The 25,913-nt window shown below is 35.8% G+C and overlaps 1 protein-coding gene across 1 annotated transcript; it reads right to left on the reverse strand.

Annotated features, from left to right (window-relative positions):
• Positions 1 to 5,068: 5,068 nt before the first annotated feature.
• On the reverse strand, positions 5,069 to 6,950 carry GJE1 (gap junction protein epsilon 1). The gene is given in 3 exon segments (XM_033235256.1): positions 5,069 to 5,572; positions 6,077 to 6,259; positions 6,912 to 6,950. Coding segments are annotated over 3 exon segments (726 nt in total).
• Between the last annotated feature and the right edge of the window lie 18,963 nt (positions 6,951 to 25,913).

Below are 25,913 nucleotides of genomic sequence, written 5' to 3' on the forward strand. Positions count from 1 at the left end.
GTTTGTTTCATTATAAATGGGTGTTTATAATATAACTTTTCATTTCAGGGATAAATCCCACTTAACATGATGTATTATTTTTATATATATTGCTGGATTCTATTTGTAAATATATGTTTGCTAAGATTTTTTAATATCAACATTATGCTGGCCTCCTTACATGAGATGGCAAATGTTCTCTTCTAATTCCTAAAAAAGATTTTGGAGTATTATTTCTTCCTTAAAGATTTAATGGAATTCGCCGCTTAATTCATCAGGGCCTGACATTTCTTTATGGGAAGGTTTTGGATTTAAAATTTTAAAAATCCGTATATGGATAGTTATATTTTTGTTTACGTCTGTCAATTTTTAGTAGTTTGGAATTTAGAAATTTTTTCATCTAAGTATCAAAAACTTACTGACCTAATATTGTTCTGGATGTTTCCTTATAATTGTTTCAAGGTTTTACTATAATGTCCCTTTTCTGATTTATCTTATGATTTTCATTTTCTCCGTTATTATCTCATATTATCAAACCAGAAATTATAAGTTTTGTTAATCTTTTCAAGGAACCAGATTTTGGTTTAATTGATTTTCTCTATTGTCTTTGGGTTTTATATCACTATGTTTTATATTTGCATTTTTATTTGCATCCTTCTATTTAATTTGTATTTAAAGTATCTTTTAAAAACTTCAGGCTGGGCATGGTGGCTCATGCCTGTAATCTCAGCACTTTGGGAGGCTGAGGCGGGTGAATCGCATGGTCAGGAGTTCGAGACCAGCCTGGCCAACATGGTGAAAACCCATCTCTACTAAAAATACAAAAAATTAGCTGGGTGTAGTGACGGGTGCCTGTAATCCCAGCTATTCGGGAGGCTGAGGCAGGAGAATCGCTTGAACCCAGGAGGCAGAGGTTGCAGTGAGTCGTGATCGCACCACTGCACTCCAGCCCTGATGATAGTGAGACTCCTTCTCAAATAAATAAATAAATAACAAAAAACCCCAACAACTTCAGAAAATGAACAGTTAACATTACTATATAATGTCTTTTCTAACATAATATTTAGAACTTCCAATATTCCGCCAAACACTGTTTTAACTGCTTTCCACTTATTTTGATAAGTTGTAATTGCAATTTTGTTTAAAGTAGTTTTTAATTTCCCAGGTATTTTTTTTCTTTGATCCATGGGTTAATAAAAGTATGTTGTTAATTTTTCAAGCATTTGGATGTATCCCTCATATCTTAATTTTATTAATTTCTAGTTTAATTCCATTGTGACCAGAGACTATAGTCTGTATGATTTCAATCCTTGAGACTTTCTTATGGACCTCTTTTGGTGAATGTTACAATGATCTCTTTTGGTGAATGTTACATACACACTTGAAAAGAATGTTCTGTTGTTGCTGGGTGGAGTATTCTATAAATATCAATTAGTTCAAGTTATGTATTAATAATTTATAATCTTCTATATCCTTTCTGATTTTCTATTTACTTTGTCAGTTTAGATGCTATTACTGAGAGAGAAGTGTTGAAATCTTTAGCTATAATAGGATGTATTTCTTTTTTCAATCTACCAAGTTTTGCTTCATGCATTCTGAATCTCTATTAACTGGTGGCATGCATATTACAACTATTATGCTTCATGATGAAATTATACTTTAAACATTATGAAATGTCTCTTTAATCTCTGTCATCATTCCTTGCTGTAAAATTGACATGAGTTTTCTCATATTAATATAGTCAATTGAGCTCTCTGATGCTTAGGGTTTGCATGATACATCTTTTCCCATTTATTTCCTATAAAATATTTAAGATTTTAAAATATTAAACCTTTAAATATTTAAAAATGTTTAAAGTGGGGTTCTTGTTAATAATTTGGTCTGGCTTTTAAAAAACACATTTAGACAATCTCTACGTTTTTGGAGTGCCAAGATCTCTTGTATTTATTGTTAACTATTGATATGTTTGGGTTTGGTTCCACTACCTTGTTATTGTTTCTATTTGTTTCACCTGTTTTTGTTCTCTTTTTTCCTTTCCCGCCACCTTTTGTATTAATTAAATGTCTTATGATTCCAGTTAATTTTGTTCGTTTGCTTGTTAAACCAAAATTGTGTTGCTTTTTTAAACTAGTTGTTTTATATTTTATAATATACAACTTTAAGTTATCACAGCAAACTCCAAATGATAACATACTTTACATATATTACAAGAATCTTATAATTGTATACTTCTACACTTGATTTGATTTGCCAAGGTTTATCAATTTTATTGTTATTTTCAAGAGTGATCTGGGATTCATTTTATTTTGTTTGTTTTCTAAAATATTACTTTTTACCTATATCCTTATTAAATTATTTTTGTTTATCTCTGTTTGATAAGTTCTTAAGTTTGCTTTTTGAATTACATTTATTGTTTCCTTTTTCATAATAGATTTATTTTCAGCTGTCAATTTTCAGTGCAATACAAATTTGCTCATATCTCATAGGTTTTAATATGTAGCATCTCACTTCTTGTTCATATAAATAGTCGGAAAAACTTCAGTTTAAATTATCTTATTTGACCAAGAGCTTTTTACGAAATGGTTTTAAATAGCGTTTCAAATGGTTAGATGTTGTTTAGTTTTGATGTTCTTATTAATTTTTACTATATTTGCATTTTAGTCAGAAAAATTAGTTTTCATATTGGAATATGAATTTTTATATATTCAGGACTATATAGCTGTGTGCTAACAATTCTGATATAATTACTAATAAAATGAAATCATAGTAGGTCGGTAGTGAATTTCCAAGACTGTCTAAACCACCTCTCTCATCTTATTTCTGTCTTTAAACATAACAATATGTAGTGTTTAGTTCAAAGAAGTAGAGGCAAGCAAGGTTTCTTTGGTGGCTTAGAGATGCCATCCTTCCACCTTGTCATTTGAAGAGATCAAGAGCTCAGGGAGGCTGAGGAAGCTAGAATTTGACGGATGCTACAGTAAGGTGAGAGCTGGAAAATGAGAGCGCTCCAGAGATCTGCAAAGGGCCTTTCAGTGAGTCCTTATCAGTGCAACATCTTTAAATATCTTTCCAGGAAAAGAACTAATTGAAAGGATCAAAAGGAACAATACTCAAGATTCATACAAGACTGAGAATATTTGCTATTCCCAAAGTCAGAGTGGAAAAATCTCTTAATAAAGAGATATATGTTGACCATGCCCTACCCTAAAGGATGAATTAGAGTAAGAATAAATCCAAGTGTTTATCTATGATTGGGCAATAATATTAAGGGGAAGTCTTCTATGGGATTTTTTGGAAATTTGATCTTCCCTGGGAAAGAATCCTGAGAGGCAAACCAGAATAAGGTCGTTTTGCCCCATCTCCCTTCTTGCCTTGGACAGAGAGAACCTGTTACCTGTAGCAATGGCAATTTGTGTCACCACCACAAGTCAACCAGCAGGAGGGAAGAATTCAAGATTTTTGAGACTAGTGAAAGGATAGTATTTCCAAACCACCAAAGAGGCATCTGATAGAGCACTCAGAAACCTTCTTCCTTAGTATTGGGGCAAAACTGGCCTTTCAGTAAGTACTACGCTGGTCATATATAACAAAGCTTAAAAGGAAGCAGAAAGGATCATCTGTTTCCAAGTAACTTAACTGTGCTCCAGAACTAAGTTGAAGAATATTTATGAGAAGAAAAATAACCGGCATCCAAGAGGATAAAACACACAATGCCTGACATTCACTAAAAAATTACTAACCTTGGAAAGATGCAGCAAAAATAGGACCCATAACGAAAATGTGTATGTTTGCCAGCAGATTGGCAGGAGCATTCCACCTTGAATGCGGGCAATCAAGGGGTATGTTATCTATAGAGAATTTTAAAATAAGGATAAAATATTAAACATGGTTGCTGTTTATTAACACCAATGGTTAGTTATTCTAAACAAAGAAAGTCAATACTTATCCTTTGTAGAGTGGACAGTTTTTACCAGTCCCCACCCTGTTGGCATGCCACTGCTATAGTATGATTTTATAGCTCACGTGCTAGATTATGATTTTATAAAGGTATTAAATCTTGATGATCTTTTTTTATACAAATTTTTTAATGCAGTACTTGTTAACAAATAGACATCAGTAGCTATTTGTGGAATGAAGATAAGTTGGATTTTCTCCTGTGCTCTCATGTAGAGAAAACCTCAATGATGAAAACCTTAGATCCAGAAATTCATGATATCAAACATAGGCTGCATAAAGCTTAAGGAAAAATGAAAAACCTTAGTATCCGAGTATACTCATTTCCCTGTTAAGTTACCAGTATAAGGCAGTAATACATAAGGATTTTAAATAATATCAAATGAATCAAATGATTGTTGGTGAGGCAGGCAGATAAAAAGAAATGCACTAAATCAATATACAATTGTCTCTGAAATAATTTCATAGCTATTGAGGAAGTCTAACAATATAAACACAGTGTTCCCTTTTGATAAACATAGAAGTTATAGTTACAGAACATCTGTGGGCACAGAAAGGTTTTTTTTTTTTCCCGAGAAGAAACAAGGATCCCATGTGCAGTATTATCCATAGCATTTTTTATTTATTTGGTAACTATATTTCTATATCATTTTGATATTGAAACTTTCAAGAAAACTGATTGAATAAAATTTTAAAAATGTAATTGTTCAATTTCTTCAAAGTAATGGTCAAACTATAGAATTACTCCTTAATAATTAATTTATAACTTTTGTGCTTAAATAAGTTATATTTTACATGAATGCAAAATAATTACACCCTCAAATTTAAAACTGTATAGTTCCACAGAAAGGAAAATATGAAGATCTGGATTACGACTTTGGCCACCCAAATTAACCTACCTGAGCATCAATTTTCCACTTCGTAAAAAAAGACAATAAAAGTTTCTCTGGCCACAAAATCTAATCAATTAAGATGTATGTGAGAGAACTCTGTAAAAGCACTATTTAAAAATAAATTAACAGTAGTTCTGTGTATATTTTCTAATAAAAGTTATCAAAATTAAAATAAAATGAAATATTTCTTCAAGAATCCTTATCTTACAACCAGGCATTATATTTTATAGTAGACATAAATTTCAGGCACATTGAAGTAAGTTTGTTTTGAAATTGTGGTACTCACTGAGTATGATAAAACTAAATAAAAATGATAAATAACTGTAGCATGACAATAGGTAATCCATTCTTTGGTCATTGTCCAATGGAAAGTATAATCTTCTAAATATGATCTCAAAAATCTCAGCAACACATAATACCATTGTAATTGCTGTAAATGTATACATTGCAATGAGAAAAATGGTTTTTTCAAAGTATTCTGGAACCATGCATCTTATAATCATGTTTTCCCCAAGAAATCTAGCATCACACAGGTAAAGAGACTTTACTTGGAAACCAAAGAGGTAAATCTGAAGCCAAAATGCTATTGCGTCTAAACTAATTCTTAATATAACAGAGAGTATATAAATTACAGTGCAAATAGGCTTTTGAAGAATGCATTCTTGATTGATGCTTTTACATGCAGCATAAAGATGGAAAATAGGTCCAAGAACCAGGACAATCACTAGTTGTAATGTCCAGAACACCTAAAGTATGTCAGAAATATCTTAGTAAATCAATTAATCAATATGTAACTAAAAATACACTAAAAACGCCACTAACTCTCAACAGAGACTAACTTAAAAATTCCAAGTTTCATAAATATATGTCTTAATATAATGAAGGTAGTAATATTGAACATATTTATTGTGAAAACATAGTCATATATTACTGTAACTGCCTCTTAATGACTGATAATGATGAAGTAGTTTATTTTAGCCAGCTAATTTCTGTATTCCAAATATAGGTCTGGAGAATAATGATAACATTAGTAGATAACAAAATGCCAGAATTGGAAGAAACTCCCCAAAACTCAATTTATCTGAAATATACAGCTAATTAAAGAAAAAGTAACATAATCCTTAAAAAACAAACAAACAAACAAACAAAAACCTGTTAGGGTATTTCTCATATTATGACATTATTTTACATTTAAAGAGAAAATGAGTTTGTTGTAGAGTTAATGTTTATGTGCACACAGAAAAACTTACTTGTGGAGTGATTGGCCTGAACTCATTGTAACAGAAGAGATTTATTTCTCTTTTGTCTGTATTGCAACTGAAGTGCAAGGCCTCATTCCCATAGACTGCAAAGCCTAGCGCCCCGAGGAAGAACATTTGGATTGATCAAAAGAAAAGGGTGTGGAATTGACCAATCACAGTTGGAGGTTTAACCTGTTATGGTTTTAGGAGAAAAAAAATCTTTTAAACACAAACATTAAAGGAGGACATTAAAAAAAAATCCTTATATCACATTTAAAAAATGTAAGATTCAAGAAGTTTTGAAGCCAAATCGACCCTTAGAGATCATCAAATCAAATATAATTCCTGCATTATGAGATTTCTCACTCCTAAAATATGAAAAGCAACATTTGATAGGGACATGTTGCTAATCAAATGTGTAATTTTGGAAATATTTAAACAACTTTGAACTCAATTAATATCCCCACCACTGTAATCCATTTGAAGTAAAATCAGAATATCTAATACTTCTTTTTGAAAATTAGATAACAAATCCAGTAGTGAGCTCAGTCCATACACTATCTTAACAATCAAATAATGTTTATTAGTTTTAATTAAAGCTTTTTTCCCCTACTTCTTAATTATGGAATTGAGAGAGTGAGCCACACTAAAACACCAATATCTAAAGATACTTCCTGAATTTTTCTCTTTAGAGTTTTAAATTCAGAATATTTTGAAGTATATGGTTGATACTTACAGTATTCTCCATAGATGTAGAGAATTTATTCACCAAGACTTATGCAATTCAGGTTAAAATACTCAGAAAAGACTCATACAATTGCTTTTTTGTTTGTATAATACTTACACATCCTTCATAGAAGTTTTTGATGTAATTTAGAGACATGTCTCAGGAGATGTTATCCTGGCATTCCTGTGGGTTAATTCTTGACCCACATTGCCAGTTTGCTTCTGCCAGAATCAAGCTCTTTTATTCTCTCAGGACTGTTACAGCAGAAAACACTCATCACTACAAATTTCTCTCCCCTCTTCCTTTTCTCTTAGATCTCTGGGGCCCCGTTCAACCTTCCTATCTCTGTCCCAAAACAAAACAAAAACAAAGAAACAAAAGCGGAGAGCATGTGGCCAATCTAATAATCCTTTGACTTACACTGTCAACATAGCCAGCCAGGAGTGCCAGCAAAGCAAGAGACCAGCCCCACAAAGGTTCTGAGCACTCAACGCTTCTACAAATACCTAAATATGGACTGTATCTAAATTAGTGGGCTTTTTAGCTTGGAGTTTTCTCTGATAATGTTGAAGTAATCTTTTTATTTTCCTTTTTATTTTATTTAGGTGTGTCCTAAAGGATAAGTACATGGGAAATATTCCTGATTCTTTATTGTTTACTTCCATAGAGTATAACTGATTTCTGGGAAGTCTTAAGAAATTGTAACACAGGATATAATAACTATTGCATTATTGAATATTATTGATGTATTGCTATATTTGTCTAGTTGTTGAATGCTTGCCACAGACATGGAAAAATCTGTAATTAGATCTCTGGGCTAAGGAAAAAGATAGCGAACTGCTAATTAAGGCAAGACCTTCCCATCCTTTCTGTTGTCCTTCAGTAGGTACATCATCTATTAGACATTGTTATGGGTGTTGAGGACCAGCAGGCACCAAGACAGACCAGTAATTACCTTCTGACTTACATATCTGCTTGCTATCTTCCATCCACCTATAATGTCATACAGCTAATTGTTGATTATATTTGCTTTCTTTACTTGCCTTTCTCATTTTCTTGTGATCTGCCAAAGGTTGTAACTTCAGACAATGTCATTGCTTTCTTCCAGCAAGTGGAGAAGTGACTGCATGATACATATATTTGTAAACAATAAACAAGGGACAGTGTTCTTGTTGAATAGGAGTGCTGTGCTGGATAGGAAGAAATAAAAATGGACAGCTTAATGATCCCTCAGAATGGTTAGATAAAAGATATTTGTGTATATTCCCATCTTCTCAGAATCAGAATTTCAGGTTTACTTTGTGTTGATTCCCAAGAAGGGACATCTAAAAGCCCTAACAACTATTTGCATAAGAAGGAATAGTGCTTTGGCTTTTACCATTGTACAGTATTGAATGCTATTGTTTAGTCAACTGTATACAATTGTCAGACATGTAGAAATCATCAGTGTCTCTTTTCAGGGATGTATAAAATTGTCTTGAACCTTAATTGCATGTGTAGAAGAAGGGAGTGTGGCATCATTGTCATTGCTGAGATCTACAAGGGGCCAAATAATTAATACCAATCTTTCTCTTACATGTTCTCATCCAATTGGGTAATAAGACAAAGGAATAAACCATATGTGGGCCAAAATATCACACATAAAGATTAGGCTGAAGAGCTATGTTGCTTATCTTTTTAGGAAAGTGTGATCCTTAGTGAGACTGGCCTCAAATGTATGGCAATTGGTAAGGGTGTTTATTGGAGTGATAACCTGGGTTTCTTGCATGCTAATGGCCGCAGGTTCCATAGTCGCAGGTTGCAAAAGCAGAAAAAGGGTGATTCTCAATGTACAAGCATTGTTTAGTACTCAGCTTGCTTCATGTTTGCTAATGTTACATTAGGCAAAGAAAGTTCCAAAATGAACCCAGATTTGAGAAACATCGTCTACCTCTTGATGGATCTGTGAAGTCACGTTGCAGAGGTGTGAATGTATGAAAAGAAAGTATTTGTGGCCAACTTTATATTCTATCACAATGTGCCCACTGATTACAAATATTAACATCCCTCCCGCATGTCTTCACTTTCATTACAGGATGCCAAAACTATCATCTAATTGTAGAATTAAAATTGAAGTCCAGGATTTTGTGATTTGTATTATATCTGGATGTGGCTACTCTTGATCTAGAATCTGGAGAAACAAAGGGAAAAGTTACATTCTACATGACATCAATATACAATGGTGATACAGGAATAGGATGACTACAATAGACACTTACACTTTAAAAGTGGAAGAACAGGAGATATGTAACTGTCACTGGTCCATAATAATTCTGAAATCTTGCAAGGAAAAATATTGCCTGTTGTCCCTACTCTGGAGGCAGGGAACATTCCCTGATTGAGGCACGGTTGTATTACCCTGAAAGCTGTTCCGCAGTATATTATACTCTCCTTCTTAAAGGAAGTGGTTCCCTGGTCCATTGTTGTCAGTGGCCTGTAGTTCCATTCTCTGTGTTCTTGGCTGAAAGCATCTTCCCTTTTTCATTAAAAAAAGAAATGATTATGCTTGAATAAATAACTTGCTCAGATTGCTTCTTGCTAGATAAAAGCTGGGGGGTCAAAAGTCTTTTTTATAATTTGACCAATATCTGGCCTTTTAAGCCAAAGTAATAGCTGTTTTGCTGATACAAACCTCTTAATAACTCTTTGGCTTTCTGTGTAATAGATTTAATATACCTAGTTTTACTAAGAGTCATATAATTAAATAAATATCTCTCTCTACAAATATATTTATGGCTGTTTTTGGATTAGACTTTTCAGAAGTGCTCTTAAGATATTTAGAAATATTTTGTCTAATTGAGATAGTCATTAGTCATGCCTTAAATATTTAAAAAGTCTAATCAAAGGACATTATAGCCACACCATTGATTTGACTTTTACCCTAAGACCATTTCTTACATTAGAAAGTTTTATTGGCTAGGGAGACTAGAAATGAGAAAAAATATTCACATGTAGCCAGTCCCGAACTCTCTATATTTTCTCCAAGTTCTTCCTGCAAACTCATCTCTAGGTCTCTTTACAAGGTAATGTAGATTGATTGCTGAAACATGGGTAAGTGAGGGGGAAATAAACTTTGACCTTATTTTCTCCTCTGAAGAGCTCAGAAAATTATTGGAGGACATAGCACCGGGATGGTGCTGCAGAGATTGACCCTTATCTACACTCCTCATCAGATCTCAATATGAAGAGCAAAGGCCAAGCAGAGAACTAACCAAGTACAATATATATCAAGGGTGTAGTTGAGAAATACAAAGGACCCCATATAAACAAATGGCATCAATGTGAGTAGGAGGGAGCACACAGTACCTAAGATCACAGGCTCTGGAATCAGAGATTTGAGGTCTCAAGCAGATTATTTCACACCTGTGAATCTCAGTTTCTCAAAATGGCAATGAAAATTGTATTTACCTCAGATGATTGTTGTATGTGGATTATTAAAGGATTTGGAAAACATTTATCCTGTCCTTAATGAGAGCCTGGATCAACTATGGTCTCCTTGTTATACAGACTATAATATATTAACAAATTAATACTCCTTAAGCAAAGAAAAGTCACTACTTCCTTGAGGGTAAAGAACCTTTGTGTTAGCCAGAGTAAGAGTGTTTTTTGGAAGAATAAATAATACATACAAATTCCATGTCTGTTTTCAATGTCTTTTCTCTCTCTCTCTCTCTGTCTCTGTACTTGGAAACTGAGTGCATTTTCCTTCTGAGTCTATCAGGATACCAAGACATCTACTTGTCAGCAAGGACTAGTGGGATTGAACCCCAGAAAGGCTTATGGCTGTTAGTTAATTTAATCATCAAAATATTCCTCTGTTCTTTCAGCCCTAAAGATTTTTTAGTAAGTGTGGCTGGGGAAAACTTAAAATCACGGCAGAAGGCGAAGGGGCAGCAGGCACATCTTTGCATAGCCAGAGTAGGAGGAAGAGAGAGAGAAAGAGTGGGGAGCTGCTACATACTTTTAAACAATCAGATCTCACGAGCACTCACTATCACAAGAGTAGCACTGAGGAGGAAATCTGCCCCCATGAGTCAAACATCTCCCACAGGCCCCACCTCCAACACAGGATTACAATTCAATGAGATTTGGACACGAACACAAATACAAACCATATCAACATTTAAATCACAAAAAAAGAAGTAAAATTATCTCTGTTTACAGATAACATAATTATACAAGTAGGAAACACTAAAGACTCAACCAAAAAAATCCTGTTAGAACTAACAAATGAGTTCAGTAAAGTTGCAGGACACAAAATCAACACACAAAAATCAGTGACATATCTGCACACAAACAAAAATGAGCTATCTGAAAAAGAAATTAATAAAACAATCTTATTTTTACAGTAGCTGTAAAAAGAAAAAAAATACTTATGAATTAACTTATCCAAAGAGGTGAAAGACTTGTACAATGAAAACTATAAAACACTGATGAAGAAAAGACAGATAAATGGAAAGACATTCATATGCATGTATTGGAAAAATTAATATTATTAAAGTGTCCACACTATCCAAAGTGATCTACAGATTCAATGCAATCTCTATTAAAATCTCAATGGCATTCTATACAGAAATAGAAAAAATAATCCTAAAATTTTTATGAAACTACAAAAGACCCCAAATAAAGCGATATTGATCAAGAAAAACAAAGCTGGAGGCATCATACTTCCTGATTTCAAAATATACTATAAGGACTACAATAATCAAAATAGTATAGTATTGGCATAAAAACAGACACATAGACAAATGGAACTTAAGGGAGCCCCAAAATAAGTCCACCAGAAGGTCAACTTATCTTCAACAAGAATGTAAAGAAAATCCATTGGGGAAGTGATAGTTTCTTCAACAAATCATGCTGGCAAAATTGGATATCCACATGCAGAAAAATGAAACTGGACCTTTATTTCACCCCCTATACAAAAATCAACTCCAAATAAATTAAAGTTTTAAGTGTAAGACTTGAGAACATAAAACTACTGGAAGGAAACATAAAGCAAAAGCTTCTTTACATTGGTCTGAGCATAGATTTTTGGATAGGACACTAAAAGCCAGACAACAGAAACAAAAAAAGAGATAAGTTCTTTGAATTAAAAAGCTCCTGCACAGCAAAAACAAAACAAAACAAAGCAAAACAAAAACCACACACACAAAAGTAAAAAATCTTCAAAACCAAAACCAAATAAACCCCCACAAAACCCAACGTTGAATGAGCAACCTACAGATTGGGAGAACATTATTTGCAAACTGTGTATCTGATAAGGGTTAATATCCAAAATATATAAAGAACTCATACAACTCAACAGAAAAAACAAAAATTCCCCCAAATAACCTGACTCAAAAATGGGCAGAAGAATAAATAGACATTTCTCAAAAGGAGAACCATAGATGGCCAATAAGTATATTAAAAAGTGCTCAACATCTCTTATTATCAGGGAAATACAAATCATACTAATCAAAATCACAATAAGATATCACCTCACATCTGTTAGAATGGCTATCATAAAAAAAAGATGTGTTGATCGAATGTAGAGAAAAGGGAGCACTTGTACACACTGTTGGTGGAAGTGTAAATTGATATAATAAGGAAAACAGTAGGGAGATTCCTCAAAAAATTAAAAATAGAGCTACCTTAATAATTCAGCAATCTTACTTCTAGGTGTATACCTGAAGGGAATGAAATTATTATCTCATAGAGCTATCTGCACTGCAGTGTTCGCTACAGCCTGATTCAACAATAGCCAAGGTGTGGAAACAATCTAACTGTCCATCCACAGATTAATGTATAAAGAAACACACACACACACACACACACACACACACACACAGAGAGAGGGAGAGAGAGAGAGGAATATTAAGCCTTTAAAATGAGGAAAATCCTGCCGTTTGCAACACGAATAAAAATGAAGGACATTATGTTTAAGGGAAATAAGCCAGAAACAGAAAGACAGATACTATATGATTTCACTATATATGGAATCTGTAAAATAGTCAAACTCATAGAAGCAGAGAGTAGAATGGTGATTGCCAGAAGCTAGTGGGAAGTGGGAAATGGGGAGATGATCAAAGACTAGAAAGTTTCAGTTATGCAAGATGAATAACTTCTGTAAATCAAATGTACAGCAATGTGACTATAGTTAACAATACTGTATTGTATACTTGAAATTTGGTAAGAGGTAACTCTTATATATTACATATTCTTACTGTGAATATGTGCACACACACACACAGGTAATTATCACACACACATGAAGATAATTATGGGAGGTGATGGATATGTCAATTAGCTTTACTGTGGTGATTATTTCACAATGTATATGAATATCAAAACATGAAGTTGTACAACTTAAATACATACAATTATTTGTTAGCTATACCACAATAAATATGAAAATAAAAAAGCAAGTTACATTCATTGCTTTAGAGCTGTGCTTTTCTATGTGTTTGTCCTTATTCACCCATTTTTTTCATTTAAATAAATTTTGAATATCTATAATACCAGCTGCTGTGCGAGGTGTTAGAAATTTGTGAGAACAGTGTAGCCCTTGCCTCCATGGGGCTTACATAATAGCATGAGTACTTGTATATGTATGTATATGTGTATGTGCATACACATGTATATGTGTATATGGTTGAAATGTATGCTGCTGATAATTTGCTTAAAATAAAGCATGATTTATATTTAATCCTTCAGAGTATGGTCACAAACTGTCTTGGCTTATTTTACATCTGGAAAACAAGGGGAAGTAATCTCTATATATGTTTCCTCTCTATCGTTTTTTGATTCTCAGTATTTTGCATTGTGTCAGAGTAATTTACCCTTCTTCTCATGACATACCCAATGATGGTAAAGTGGGGTTGAATAGAGGTCAATTTAGGTACTCAGAATAGTATGTTTCACAGACGGACAGCTGAGATAAGGCAATCTGAATAGCTGCCTAGATTCATAAATCACAACCCTTAGCCAATTCACATCTCACTGAAATCTCTGACCTGCCAAAATTAGGTTTGTCTTTCTGCATGAATAATTTATATTTTCTGAAATGGAACTGGGGATGGCTTAGTAGAAAGGGTCAATAACCAATCATGTTATTTTGGGCAAATGATTTAACCTTCTGGGGTATGTTTCCATGTCTCCAAAAAGAAGGGATTGGATTCTATGATGGGTAAGTAATTTCACAATTCTATGGTTTTATGATTCTAATTCTTATAACCATACTTAGAAGTATTGTACTTGCTCTGAGATTTATTGTCAGTAATTTAGATGGTGCCAGCAATTGCTTGACCTAATGGTTAAATTGAAGGTCTTATTTTCCTCCTTTTTCAATGAGTTCATATTTAAAATATTCCTAAACTGCATGATTTCTAGTTGTATAACACATAAAACAATTTCTTTTTTGGATAGGTCACCCACATATCTACAGCTATTATTTTTGGCGAGCGATATGCCATCCACATATCTCTATAGGAAAGCCTTGCCTGGAAATCCAGAAGACTTGAGAGTGCATTTTTTTCTCTACTTTACTGGCAATTATTTAAACACACAATATTCATTCTGCTAGTTTCAGTTCTTCCATCTGTAAAATGGAGAAAATGATTCTTACCTACTAGACATGTTGTGATCAAATGAGATAGTACATGAGATAATATCTTGTACAGTGCCCGATACATATGGATTTCTCCAAAAACAATCTTTTCACTCTTATTACGGAGACTAGACTCATTCTGGCAAGCTTGGGAGAAAGTGTACCAAAGAGGTATAAACTTGGGTTCTTGAATAAACAAACATGGATAGGTACATATCTTGTAATAAAAAAACCTTGGAAAAATTACCTAACATGTCTAAGCCTACTTTCCTCATCTTCTTGGGGTTTCTGGAGCTGTCTTGATCTGTGGGTTTGTTTTCAATAAATTTTGGGAAAAATAATCAGCCATTATTTTTTCAAATATTTTTTCTGTCCCCTTTCTGTCTTCAGGGACTCCAATTTTTCAGCTAGACTGCTTCATATGGTTTCAAAGGTAACTGATCCTCTCTATATTCCTCCTTTTCCATCTTCATTCTTATTATATTTCATTATGAAGAGTTACTGTGTTAATTTCACTAATCTCTTCGCTATAGAATCTCATCTGAAGTTAATACCATTCATGGCTTTAAAAAAAATATCCAATGTGGTATTTTTAGCACTAGGAAGGGGTTCCACAAACTATAGCTCATGGGTGTGCCACCTCCTCTGTGAAATAAGGTTTAATTGCAGCCTAGCCATATCCTTTCATTTACATATTGTCTATGATTGCTTTTTGTCACAAGGTCAGAGTTGAATAGTTTATTGTTTAAAAATGCTAATGATCACCTCAGGCTTCAGGGAGTTGTAACATTTTCACTGTGGAGGATCTTTCCTTGATGTAGATGGCTGCTGACAGATCAGGATGTTGGCTGCCAAAGGTTGGGGTAACTGTGGCAATTTCTTAGTATAAGACAATGAAGTCTGCCACATCAGCTGACTCTTCCTTTCATAAAATATCTCTCTGTAGCATGCAATGCTTTTTGACAGTATTTTAACCACAGTAGAACTTTTTTCAAAATTGGAGCTGTTATGCCCAGACCGTTTGTTCCCCGAAAAAAGACCACCAGAGTCCAGAGTCAAAGCCAAGCGGCAAGGATCTTTAATGCAAGTTCGAACTTGGTCCCTCCGTTCCACAACATACAGGAGGGCCCAGAACAATGCGTGCGCTTGCCTTTTATAGCCTAATGTAAACAGGACTTGTAAAGTTGCAGAGGAACGAGGGAATTCTCTAGGTTACAGCATTACAATTGGTTAACATTTTAAGTTTATACATTTAGCATTTTTTTATTGGTTCCCGTGCTCTCACAAACGGCTGTTTTCTTATCGGGGATTTTCCAGGTGGTGTCCTTCTAAAGTTGAGATATTGGTAGTCTTTGAATTGAAAGATATATGGTAGGGAGTCATATGGTGGGATGAGCCCAGGAAGTTGAGGGATATATGGAGGGGAGACATATGGTGGGATATGTTTATACTGGGCTCAGGAAGTTGAGAGATATATGGCAAGCACTAGTAATTAGAACAGAAAAAGAACAAGACAGGGACTTTCACATTGCTTGTCTATACAACATCTGAAATCTATAGATAACATTATCGGTTAGGTTCGGCATCAACTTTTAACTAGGCTCAAGGCGCCGCCCGGGCTGTCTGCCTGTAGGGTCAACTTCTAACTAGGCTCAAGGCGCCGCCCGGGCTGCCTGCCTGTAGATTTCATTTGGTCTCTTTCATTCCTCCCTTTCTCAAGTACCTCTAGAGCCAATCTTGGGTCTTATAAGTCTGATTCTGTTTCAGCGTTTACAGGTTGTTATTGGGCTATGAGGACCATGTGCTGTATGGTGTCAAACCTTTCCCTGACAAACCGCAAAATTCTGTTAATAACACAAGGTCCTACGGTAAGCAGAAATAGTAGACTTAGCAGAGGTCCAAGGAAGGGGGCTAACAGGGGAAACATAGAGGAATTTTACCATTGTCATCATGACACTGAGATTACAAACTTTATAAGTAATAGAATATTACAAAGTAAGTGGGGGCAGGATGAGAGCACAGGATGGTGTTAACATTAAAATCGCTAATGAAATTTTGGAAACGCATACTCAATTGATAACATTTTATCAGGAAATAGGGTTTGAGAGCAGACAAACTGACTGACCAAAATTTATTAGGTGGGAATTTCCTCATCCTAATAAGCCTGAGAGCACTACAGGAGGCCGGGGCTTATTTCATCCCTTCGGCTTCAACTGTAAAAGGCGGCACGCCTCCAAGGGGGTCGTTTATAGGCCTACCCTCAGAGTGCATTCTCTTTCTCAGGGATATTCCTTGCTGAGAAAAAGAATTCAGCGATATTTCTCTCTATTGCATTCAAAAAGAGAAGAAATATGGCTCTGTTCCGTCCGGCTCATCAGCGGCCAGTTCAAGGTTACCTCTCTCGTTCCCTGAACATCACTGTTATCCTGTTCTTTTTTTAAGATGCCCAGAATCTATATTGTTTAAACACACATGCTCTACAAACCATTTGTGCAGTTAACTCAATCATCACAGGGTCCTGAGGTGACATATATCCTTCTCAGCTTACAAAGAAGATGATGGGACTAAGAGATTAAAGTAAAGACATAGGAATTACAAAAGTATTAAAGTAAAGGCAGACATAAGAAATTACAAAAGTATTAATTTCGGAGAAGTAATAAAATGTCCATGACATCTTCATATTTTATGTTTTTTGCCGTGGCTGTAGCCAGTCCTCCATTCAAGGTTTCTGACTCCCTGCAACATTTTCTCTCCCTTTTTTTCTATATAAATATGCCATGGCGATGAAGGCTCGTTCGTTTTCTCGATTGTGGCATAGGATTCTTTGACTGGTCCAGCACACTAAAAACAAACCGATTAAACAGAGACACATAATTTCAAAATTTGCTGCAGTAGAGTTCTTAATAGACTTAATTTAAGTTGTGGGGTTTTAATCCATAAAGAATTTTTTTTTTTTTTTGAATTACAAATACAGGAGAATTCCAGGGTGAGAATGAAGGCTCAATGTGTCCCTTTTCTAATTGTTTCTTTGCTAATAAGTGTAAAGCCTCCAGTTTTTGCTTTGGTAGCGGCCACTGATTTACCCATACCGGTTTTCCTGTTTTCCAAGTTAATGGAATGGGTTTAGGAGGCTCTACAGTGGCCGCCCCTAAAAAGGATACCCCATTTCTTTTCTTTTTTTGATTATCTGGCCCTAAACAATGTAAAATCATTGTACTTTTATACACTTCTGAAGCTGTGCCTACGCCGATAAGTCTTGTAACAGCCTTTTGTTTAGGCCAATTTTTTTCCCCAATCTTTTAGATCTAAAGTTTTCTGTTCCGGAAACCATGGACAAAACTGTTCTATTGTTTGAAAGAGCGTATTTAGATTTTTGCTAGACACTTTAACTCCCCCTCTTTTTAAGAGAATTTTTATAAAGCTGCGATGAGGCATATTTACTTTTAGTTTGCTCCATTGTTACCCTAGGTTCTTCGAGCGCGCAAGCTTACCACAAGGCTGACTGTAGACGTACTCGGGAGTCTTTCGTCGACTTGTCTTTAATGACCACACTCCAGCATACCCTCACCTTAGAGAAAAGCTTCCAAGTTGGGCACCAGATGAAGGGGTGGCGTGCCCCTCCACATCTGTGGGTGTTTCTCGTTAGGTGGAACGAGAGACTTTAGAAAAGAAATAAGACCCAGAGACAGAGTATAGAGAAAGAAAAGCGGGGCCCATGGGACCAGCGCTCAGCTTACAGAGGACCCACGCCAGCCCTTCAGAGTTACTTTCCCTTGTAGTGGGTCCGGGTGCGCTAGCCACCTCCCGTCTGCCTGCTCCCTCCCGCGGCTCAACCTGGGTGGGGGGCTGAGGCCTGCAGCCGGGAGAGGTATGGAGGGGGTTCTGTGGACAGTGGGTCCCCGCTATCAGGTAAACAGGTCCTGCAAGGGAAAGTGAGTTGCTGGAATATCAACAACAAGTTATGTCAGTCGCAGGCGCGCTCCAGAAATCTGGGTCAGAACAAGTTATGTCAGTCGCAGGCGCGCTCCAGAAATCTGGGTCAGAACAAGTTATGTCAGTCGCAGGCGCGCTCCAGAAATCTGGGTCAAAATAAGTGCAAACAAGAACCAGATGAGAGCCGGGGGACGTCTCCCACCGGTCTCTGCTGGCTGTCCTATAGCGCGTCCGCCAGGACGTATGCCAGCTTCAGACCTCGCGAGTCACAGATTCAGGCGGACTTAGAGAGCCGCGAATTCAGACAGGCTAACAGCCTCAGGCGGACTTAAAGAGCCGCGAATTCAGACAGGCTAACAGCCTCAGGCGGACTTAAAGAGCCGCAGGTTCAGAACGGACACAGACAGACAAAGACGAAGACGGGCAAACACAGACGAGCCGGCTCACCTATTAGCAGATCGATCCTAGTAGATCCGTTGACCAGGGGTCTGGTGGGCTTGGGGAATCCCGGGAGAGCCCCCAAATGTTATGCCCAGACCGTTTGTTCCCCGAAAAAAGACCACCAGAGTCCAGAGTCAAAGCCAAGCGGCAAGGATCTTTAATGCAAGTTCGAACTTGGTCCCTCCGTTCCACAACATACAGGAGGGCCCAGAACAATGCGTGCGCTTGCCTTTTATAGCCTAATGTAAACAGGACTTGTAAAGTTGCAGAGGAACGAGGGAATTCTCTAGGTTACAGCATTACAATTGGTTAACATTTTAAGTTTATACATTTAGCAGTTTTTTTATTGGTTCCCGTGCTCTCACAAACGGCTGTTTTCTTATCGGGGATTTTCCAGGTGGTGTCCTTCTAAAGTTGAGATATATGGTAGTCTTTGAATTGAAAGATATATGGTAGGGAGTCATATGGTGGGATGAGCCCAGGAAGTTGAGGGATATATGGAGGGGAGACATATGGTGGGATATGTTTATACTGGGCTCAGGAAGTTGAGAGATATATGGCAAGCACTAGTAATTAGAACAGAAAAAGAACAAGACAGGGACTTTCACATTGCTTGTCTATACAACATCTGAAATCTATAGATAACATTATCGGTTAGGTCCGGCATCAACTTTTAACTAGGCTCAAGGCGCCGCCCGGGCTGTCTGCCTGTAGGGTCAACTTCTAACTAGGCTCAAGGCGCCGCCCGGGCTGCCTGCCTGTAGATTTCATTTGGTCTCTTTCAGAGCCAATCTTCTCAAACCCTGATGCTGCTTTATCCACTAAGTTTATGGGATATTCTAGAACCTTTGTTGTTATTTCAACAATATTCACAGCATTTTCACCAGGAGTAGATTCCATCTCAAGAAATACTTTCTTTCCTCATCCATAAGCAGCAACTCCTGGTTTTATCATGAGATCACAGCAATTCAGTCACATCTTCAGGCCCCACTTCTAATTCTAATTCTTTTGCTCTTTCCATCCCATCTGCAGTTACTTCCTCTACTGAAGTCTTGAAACTTTCCAAGTTTTCCACAAGGTTTGGAATCAACTTCTTTCAAATTCCTGTTGATATTTTGACCTCCTTCTGTGAATCACAAACATTCTTAATGGCATCTAGAATGATGAATTATTTCCAGAATATTTTCAATTTACTTCGACCAGATCTGTCAGAAGAATCACTATTTATAGCTTTACTAAATGTATTTCTTAAGTAATAAGACTTAAAAGTTGAAATTACTCGTTGTTCCATTAGCTGTAGAATGGATATTGTGTTAACAGGCGTAAAGACAACATGAATCTCTTTGTACCGCTACACCAGAGCTATTGGGTGACTACGTGCATTGTCAATGAGCAATAATATTTTGAAAGGAATCCCTTTTTTGGAGCAGTAAGTCTCAATAGTGCATTTAAAATATTCAGTAAACTATGCCATAAACAGATGTTGTTTCATCTAGGTTTTGTGATTCTATTTATAGAATGCAAGCAGAGTAGATTTAGCATAATTCTTAAGGGTTATAAAATTTTTTTGAATTCCAAATGAATATTAGCTTCAACTTTAAGTTACCAACTGTATTATCTCCTAACAAGAGCTAGGCCTGTCTGCTGAAGCATTGAACCCAGGCATTGACTTCTTTCTAGCTATGAAAGTTTTAAATGACATCTTTCCCCAGTATAAGACTGTTTGATATACATGGAAAATCTGTTGTTTTGTGTTGCCACCTTCATCAATTATTTTGGATCTTCTGCATAACTTGCTATAGCTTCTACATTAGCATTTGCCACCTCATCTTGCATTTTTATGGTATGACAATATGGTATGGCAATATACCATCTTGCATTGCATGGTAAATTTTTATGGCTGCTTTCTTCAATCCTCATAAACCAATCTCTGCTAGCCTCAAACCTTTCTTTGGCAGCTTCTTTACCTCTCTTAGCCTTCATAGGACTGAAGAGAGGGTATTTTCTGGATTAAGTTTTGGCTGAAGGGAATGTTGTGGCTGGTTTTGTAACCCAATACAAACTCAGCTGCTCACTTCTTGCAAAACTAACAACATGGACAAAATTCAGTGAAAGGAAAGTGACTTTATTCCAGAGCTAACAGTGGGATAAATGGCCAAGGCTCATGCCTTAAAGGAACCATTTCAAACTTTATGCTGAGGAGAGGGACTTAGAAAGGGAACTGGGAATGAGAGGCACGTGGGGAGTAGTGCTGAGTACAGGGTCTGTGTGTCTTGTTCTGGCAGCTATCTTGAGTCATGGTCCACCTGGAGTGTGGTCTGGGGTCATATCAACAATGGCTAGGTATTGACTACCACCTTGAGGTAATCTCTAGAATTTTGCAGCTTAGATCTCCATTCCTGGTCTGTCTCAAAATTAGCCCCTGGAACTTCTAAGTAAGCATATAATTAAATACAAGTATATAGTTAGGTAAATGTGCATGGTGTAACAGAGTGTAGAGTGGGAAAGGGAGGGAAACAAAGAGTTTTAAAGCATGTTTTAATCATTTTTTTTTTTTAAGACTAAGGAGGGAATAAAAGGTTTCCGTCATTTGCTTCAAGGTTACATCTTGAGACTTGGGAGAAAATAGAAAAAGAAAAAAAGGTTTTAAAATGTGTTTTGAGACTAAGCTACTGAGTTACAGTTTGATCTTCTATCCAGACCCCTATTATTTTCCCCATGTCAACAATAAGGTTTTGTTGCTTTCTTATCATTCTTGAATTAATTATAGTAGCACTTTTAATTTCCCTCAGGAACTTATCGTTTGCATTCACAAGTTGGCTAACTAGAACAAGAGATCGAGCTTTCACTCTATCTTGGCTTGGCTTTGGTCACGCCTTCTTCACTTTGCTTAATCATTTCTAGTTTTTGATTTCGAGTGAGAGACCCGTGACTCTTTCTTTTGCTTGAACACTTAGAGGCCTTTGTTGGGTTATTATTTGGTCTAATTTCAATATTGTTGAGTCTTAGGGAATAGGGAGCCCTAGGAGATGTAGAGACGTGGGGAAACAGCCAATTGGTAGAGCAGTAAGAACACACACAACACTTGTCAGTGAAATTCAACATTTGGTATAGGCAGTTTTTGAGGTGTCCCGAAAAAATTACAATAGTATCATCAAAGGTCACTGATCACAGATCATCACAAAAGGTGTAATAATCATGAAAACTTTTGAAATTTTGTGAGAATTCCCCAAATGTGACACAGAGACACAAAATGAGCGCATGCCATTGGGAAAATGGTGCTGATGGACTTGCTGGATGCAGGGTTGATACCTACCTTTAATTTGTAAAAAATGCGCTATCTGCAAAGGACAATAAAATTAAACACAATAAGATGAGGTAATTCTGTAACAGGTAATTTTTGACTGAATGTCCGATGTTGTAAATTTTATTTTGTTGTTTGCTGAATTTTAAATAATGTTAGAATTTTCTCTGGCATGCAGTTAGTTTACAGGAATCAGGTAGACATCTTTGAAGCTTTATTTAAACATTGGTAAGGTAGGTTTAGATTAGCTTGTCATATAGGGCAAATTTAGGCTCACAACCAAAGTAACATACTTGTGAGTATTCTACAGGGTAGACCTTACATTGCAAGGTCTTTCCACTCTTCTCTGGAGACAAATTACTTTCAGCCCTGTTTGTATTTCAAATGTTTTCAAGTGTCTCTCTGGCCTTGGGTATTTTCTTGTCACACATGAACAGGTCAATACTCAGAGCCTCAAGTAGACCTCTCTGCAGATCTCTGAAGTTCTCCCTGTTTAGCTTCTACCTCTACAGTACCATATTCTTAGCAAATTCTAACCATCTTTATTCCTCCAACGTTGATCTCTGGTCCCTCAATTTAGTGAGACCACTGGGCTCTGTTAGGGTTCCATCTTCCTAAAAGGTGGTGTGAAAACTGCCTCTGGAGTAAGCCGATGCATTCAGGGATCACTCAATTTGTTTCCCTTTTCTCAGAGATTACAGTCCTGTGTTACTTGTTTTCCAATAGTAGTCTCATCTTTTATAATGACTGTTACAGGTTTTGTCCAATCATCTGGTTTTTTAGGACAGAAGAGATTATTCAATCCCTATTATTCCATTTCTTCCAGAACACAAAAGTCTCTTAAACTGGTCTTGTGGTTCTCAATAATGTTCTGAAGAGTTAAGATAATTGGATATAGGACCTCTGAATAAATACAATGTCAATGTTATAATATTTGTAATATAGTACATATGGCTTTATACTTAAAATGATTTATACGTAAAATGAAGCCAACAGATGTCCATGCAAGTGGCAAGTAGCATAAAGTCATTAATAAGCCAGACTCTGTGGGATGTTTAGTAAAATTCTTAAAATGAAAGACTCTGAAACTCTGTTTCAAGGCCGGTAACTTACTGTTTGTATGTTACTGGATACATTTTCTGTTTTTTTTCTGGGTTTCAATTTTCCTTCTGTAACAGTAAAATAACACTTACCTCATAGGGTTTCTGTTACGATTAAATTAGATAAATTGTGTAAAGTATTTAGCATAGTATTTAAACTGTAGATACCAAATTAACATACAATATTATTATATTGTTGCTATTTCTGTGTTGTTATTGAGAAGTTGGTAATTTGTTATACTGAAGATGAGTTTGTAAACCTTTACATCCCTACCACATGTAGACTCTTTGGCAGTCCTTCACACTTTATGTTTTGGGTGAGAACAGACCAACTTACTTGGCATAACTGGTTGGACCAGCTCTTAGGGCACCAGCCAATGGCAACCATGTAGACTTGGTATAGTAAGCCAAGCCTAATGAGATGGTCCTATTTAGATGAGAGTATCCTGACCCAGTCATATGTCCCTTCTTGGTGTGATGAATGCTCTGATCCTTCACCTAAGCGCCATTTATCTACTGCTGGGAATATTGGCTGCTGACAGTGTACAACTATTTCACTCACTGAGCATAACCCTCCATTGCAGGGCAATATTTCAGCCAGTTTATGTCACTTCCTAGAGGCTGACACATAACCAGTAACTGACTGATGTGGTGCTAAACGGCCTACTCCCATCTCAGTTCAGAACAATACTCAAGGTTCATTCCATCTGCCCTTGGCATTGCCTAACATTGCAGGTGTTTCTTTCTCTGTTCAGTCCTGCCTTCCTCATTTCTTTATGCAGGCAATTCCTGAGAATACTTTTCAATAAAATTTCTGCAGAGAGCTTATTATCTCAGAATCTTTTCCTATGGAACCCAATCTAATGCCCTTGGGGAGCATGAATGTAAGAAACACACAAATAAGAGAATGCTGTATTCTGAATGCTGACAATCCGCTACTCTCACCCTTCGTGAGACTTGACATAGGCCAATTAGAAGTACTGAGATAAAAAGTTGTACAACTGCTAAGATGGTTTCTATGTCCTTCTTTCCATGGGTTTCTTAACCAAAACCTGCTATTGCCTTAACAAGTCTGTAAATGTTTTCTAATTATAAACTGAAAGACTTTTATAAAACATGTGTTCCTAAATACATTTCATGCCTGCTGAGTAAGAGCTTAAAGAAAAAGAAAGGTTATAGAAAAAGTGTAGAAGCAGAGGCAACTAGCACAGTGCCTTCTGAAATTTAAAAAATGATAGCTCTAAGCAACTTAGAGGTCAGTTCTTCAGATGTTCCTACCTAAAACTGAAGGAATATAAGTGTGATTCTTCAATTAACAAGTTCTTCCATTATGAGACAATCTGCATCATATAAACCTAACTTTGGGAGCTCTCATCTGAAATAATCAAAAACTGTCATTAGCAAATGGGAAACATTTGCATTAAGGTTGGCTATGTGTATGTGACTAATGTTGTTAGTAATGACCACAAATATAAATGTATTAGAACTGGACTGTTAGCATATACCATTCAACATGCTCAGATTTTTATGTTATTTCAAATCACTTTAATACAAAAGGAGTTAATGACATTATGGCACCAGAACTGGATCAATTAGATTTATTGGTAGGAAGATTATACTCATCTTTCTGGAAAATACTGATTTTAAAATTTGTGCATGCCTAGTTTTCTTTTCTTTTTTTCTGTTTAGGGACAGATGCATCTAATAGTCAATGGTTTTTGTGAAATTATTTGTAACAAGAGTCGAACTCAGAAAGCCCAGGTTTAATACTACTCCTATATCAGTGCTTATTCCTCATGTCATCCCAATTTTCATCAATATAAATCCCATACATCATCAATTTGTTATCCTTTTTCAATGTTGGATATAATGAGAAATTGTAAATGCTTTTATTGCATACTTTAGTGTGAGAAAAATTAATGATTGCCTTGTTTGGCAAAGCAGTGTACTAAAATGTCTTCTTAATTTTGGTACATACTGAATCATATTTTGTACTATTTTTTCATATTTGGCATCATTGAAATACATAGCATTCCTTTAATTTGAGAAATACTTATAGAATTGAACTTTGGTTCATATAATCAGTCTTATGTGCATAAACTCCAGATTAATTAATTAAAACCTCATGCTAAATTGCTGGGTTATCATTAGAATTTCCGTCACTTATTCCCTTTGTGACATGTTACCAGGGAAAATTCACTGCTTTGAATAATAATGAGTTTGAGACAAATTTAGCTTTTGAAAGCTGATTAATGCCTTTTCCTGTTGTGAGCACCTAATTTATAAGACACCTTTGCTTCCTTTTATAAGGAAAACTTAATGTCCATTATTCCTTGTATTTCTACTTATTAAGTATTGAAATGTGCTAATTTATATTTAAAATATAAATATAGATATAAGGGTGTAGATTTATCGGAGCTGGCAAAATATAAAACTATATGCAAGGCGATTATATTAATATGTTGCTAACTACAATTAGTTGACTTTTTGGAGTCATATGAACTAAAACTATTAAAACCATCACATATTTTCTGATAGTTCCAAAAGAAGTGATTTCTCTAGCTCTATATGTTAGGGCTATATACTTTTCAAGGAGTAGTGAAAGCTTCTGTAAATATCTTGGTGACCTTTAGTGACCTTGTCATCTCAAGCATTATTGTACACACAAATAAATGGAAGCCGGTTCTACTATTTATGTTATTGGGATGGGAATGGAA

This window comes from Trachypithecus francoisi, unplaced genomic scaffold (assembly GCF_009764315.1).
Source record: "Trachypithecus francoisi isolate TF-2019V2 unplaced genomic scaffold, Tfra_2.0 Lachesis_group15, whole genome shotgun sequence".
Lineage (NCBI taxonomy): Eukaryota > Metazoa > Chordata > Mammalia > Primates > Cercopithecidae > Trachypithecus > Trachypithecus francoisi.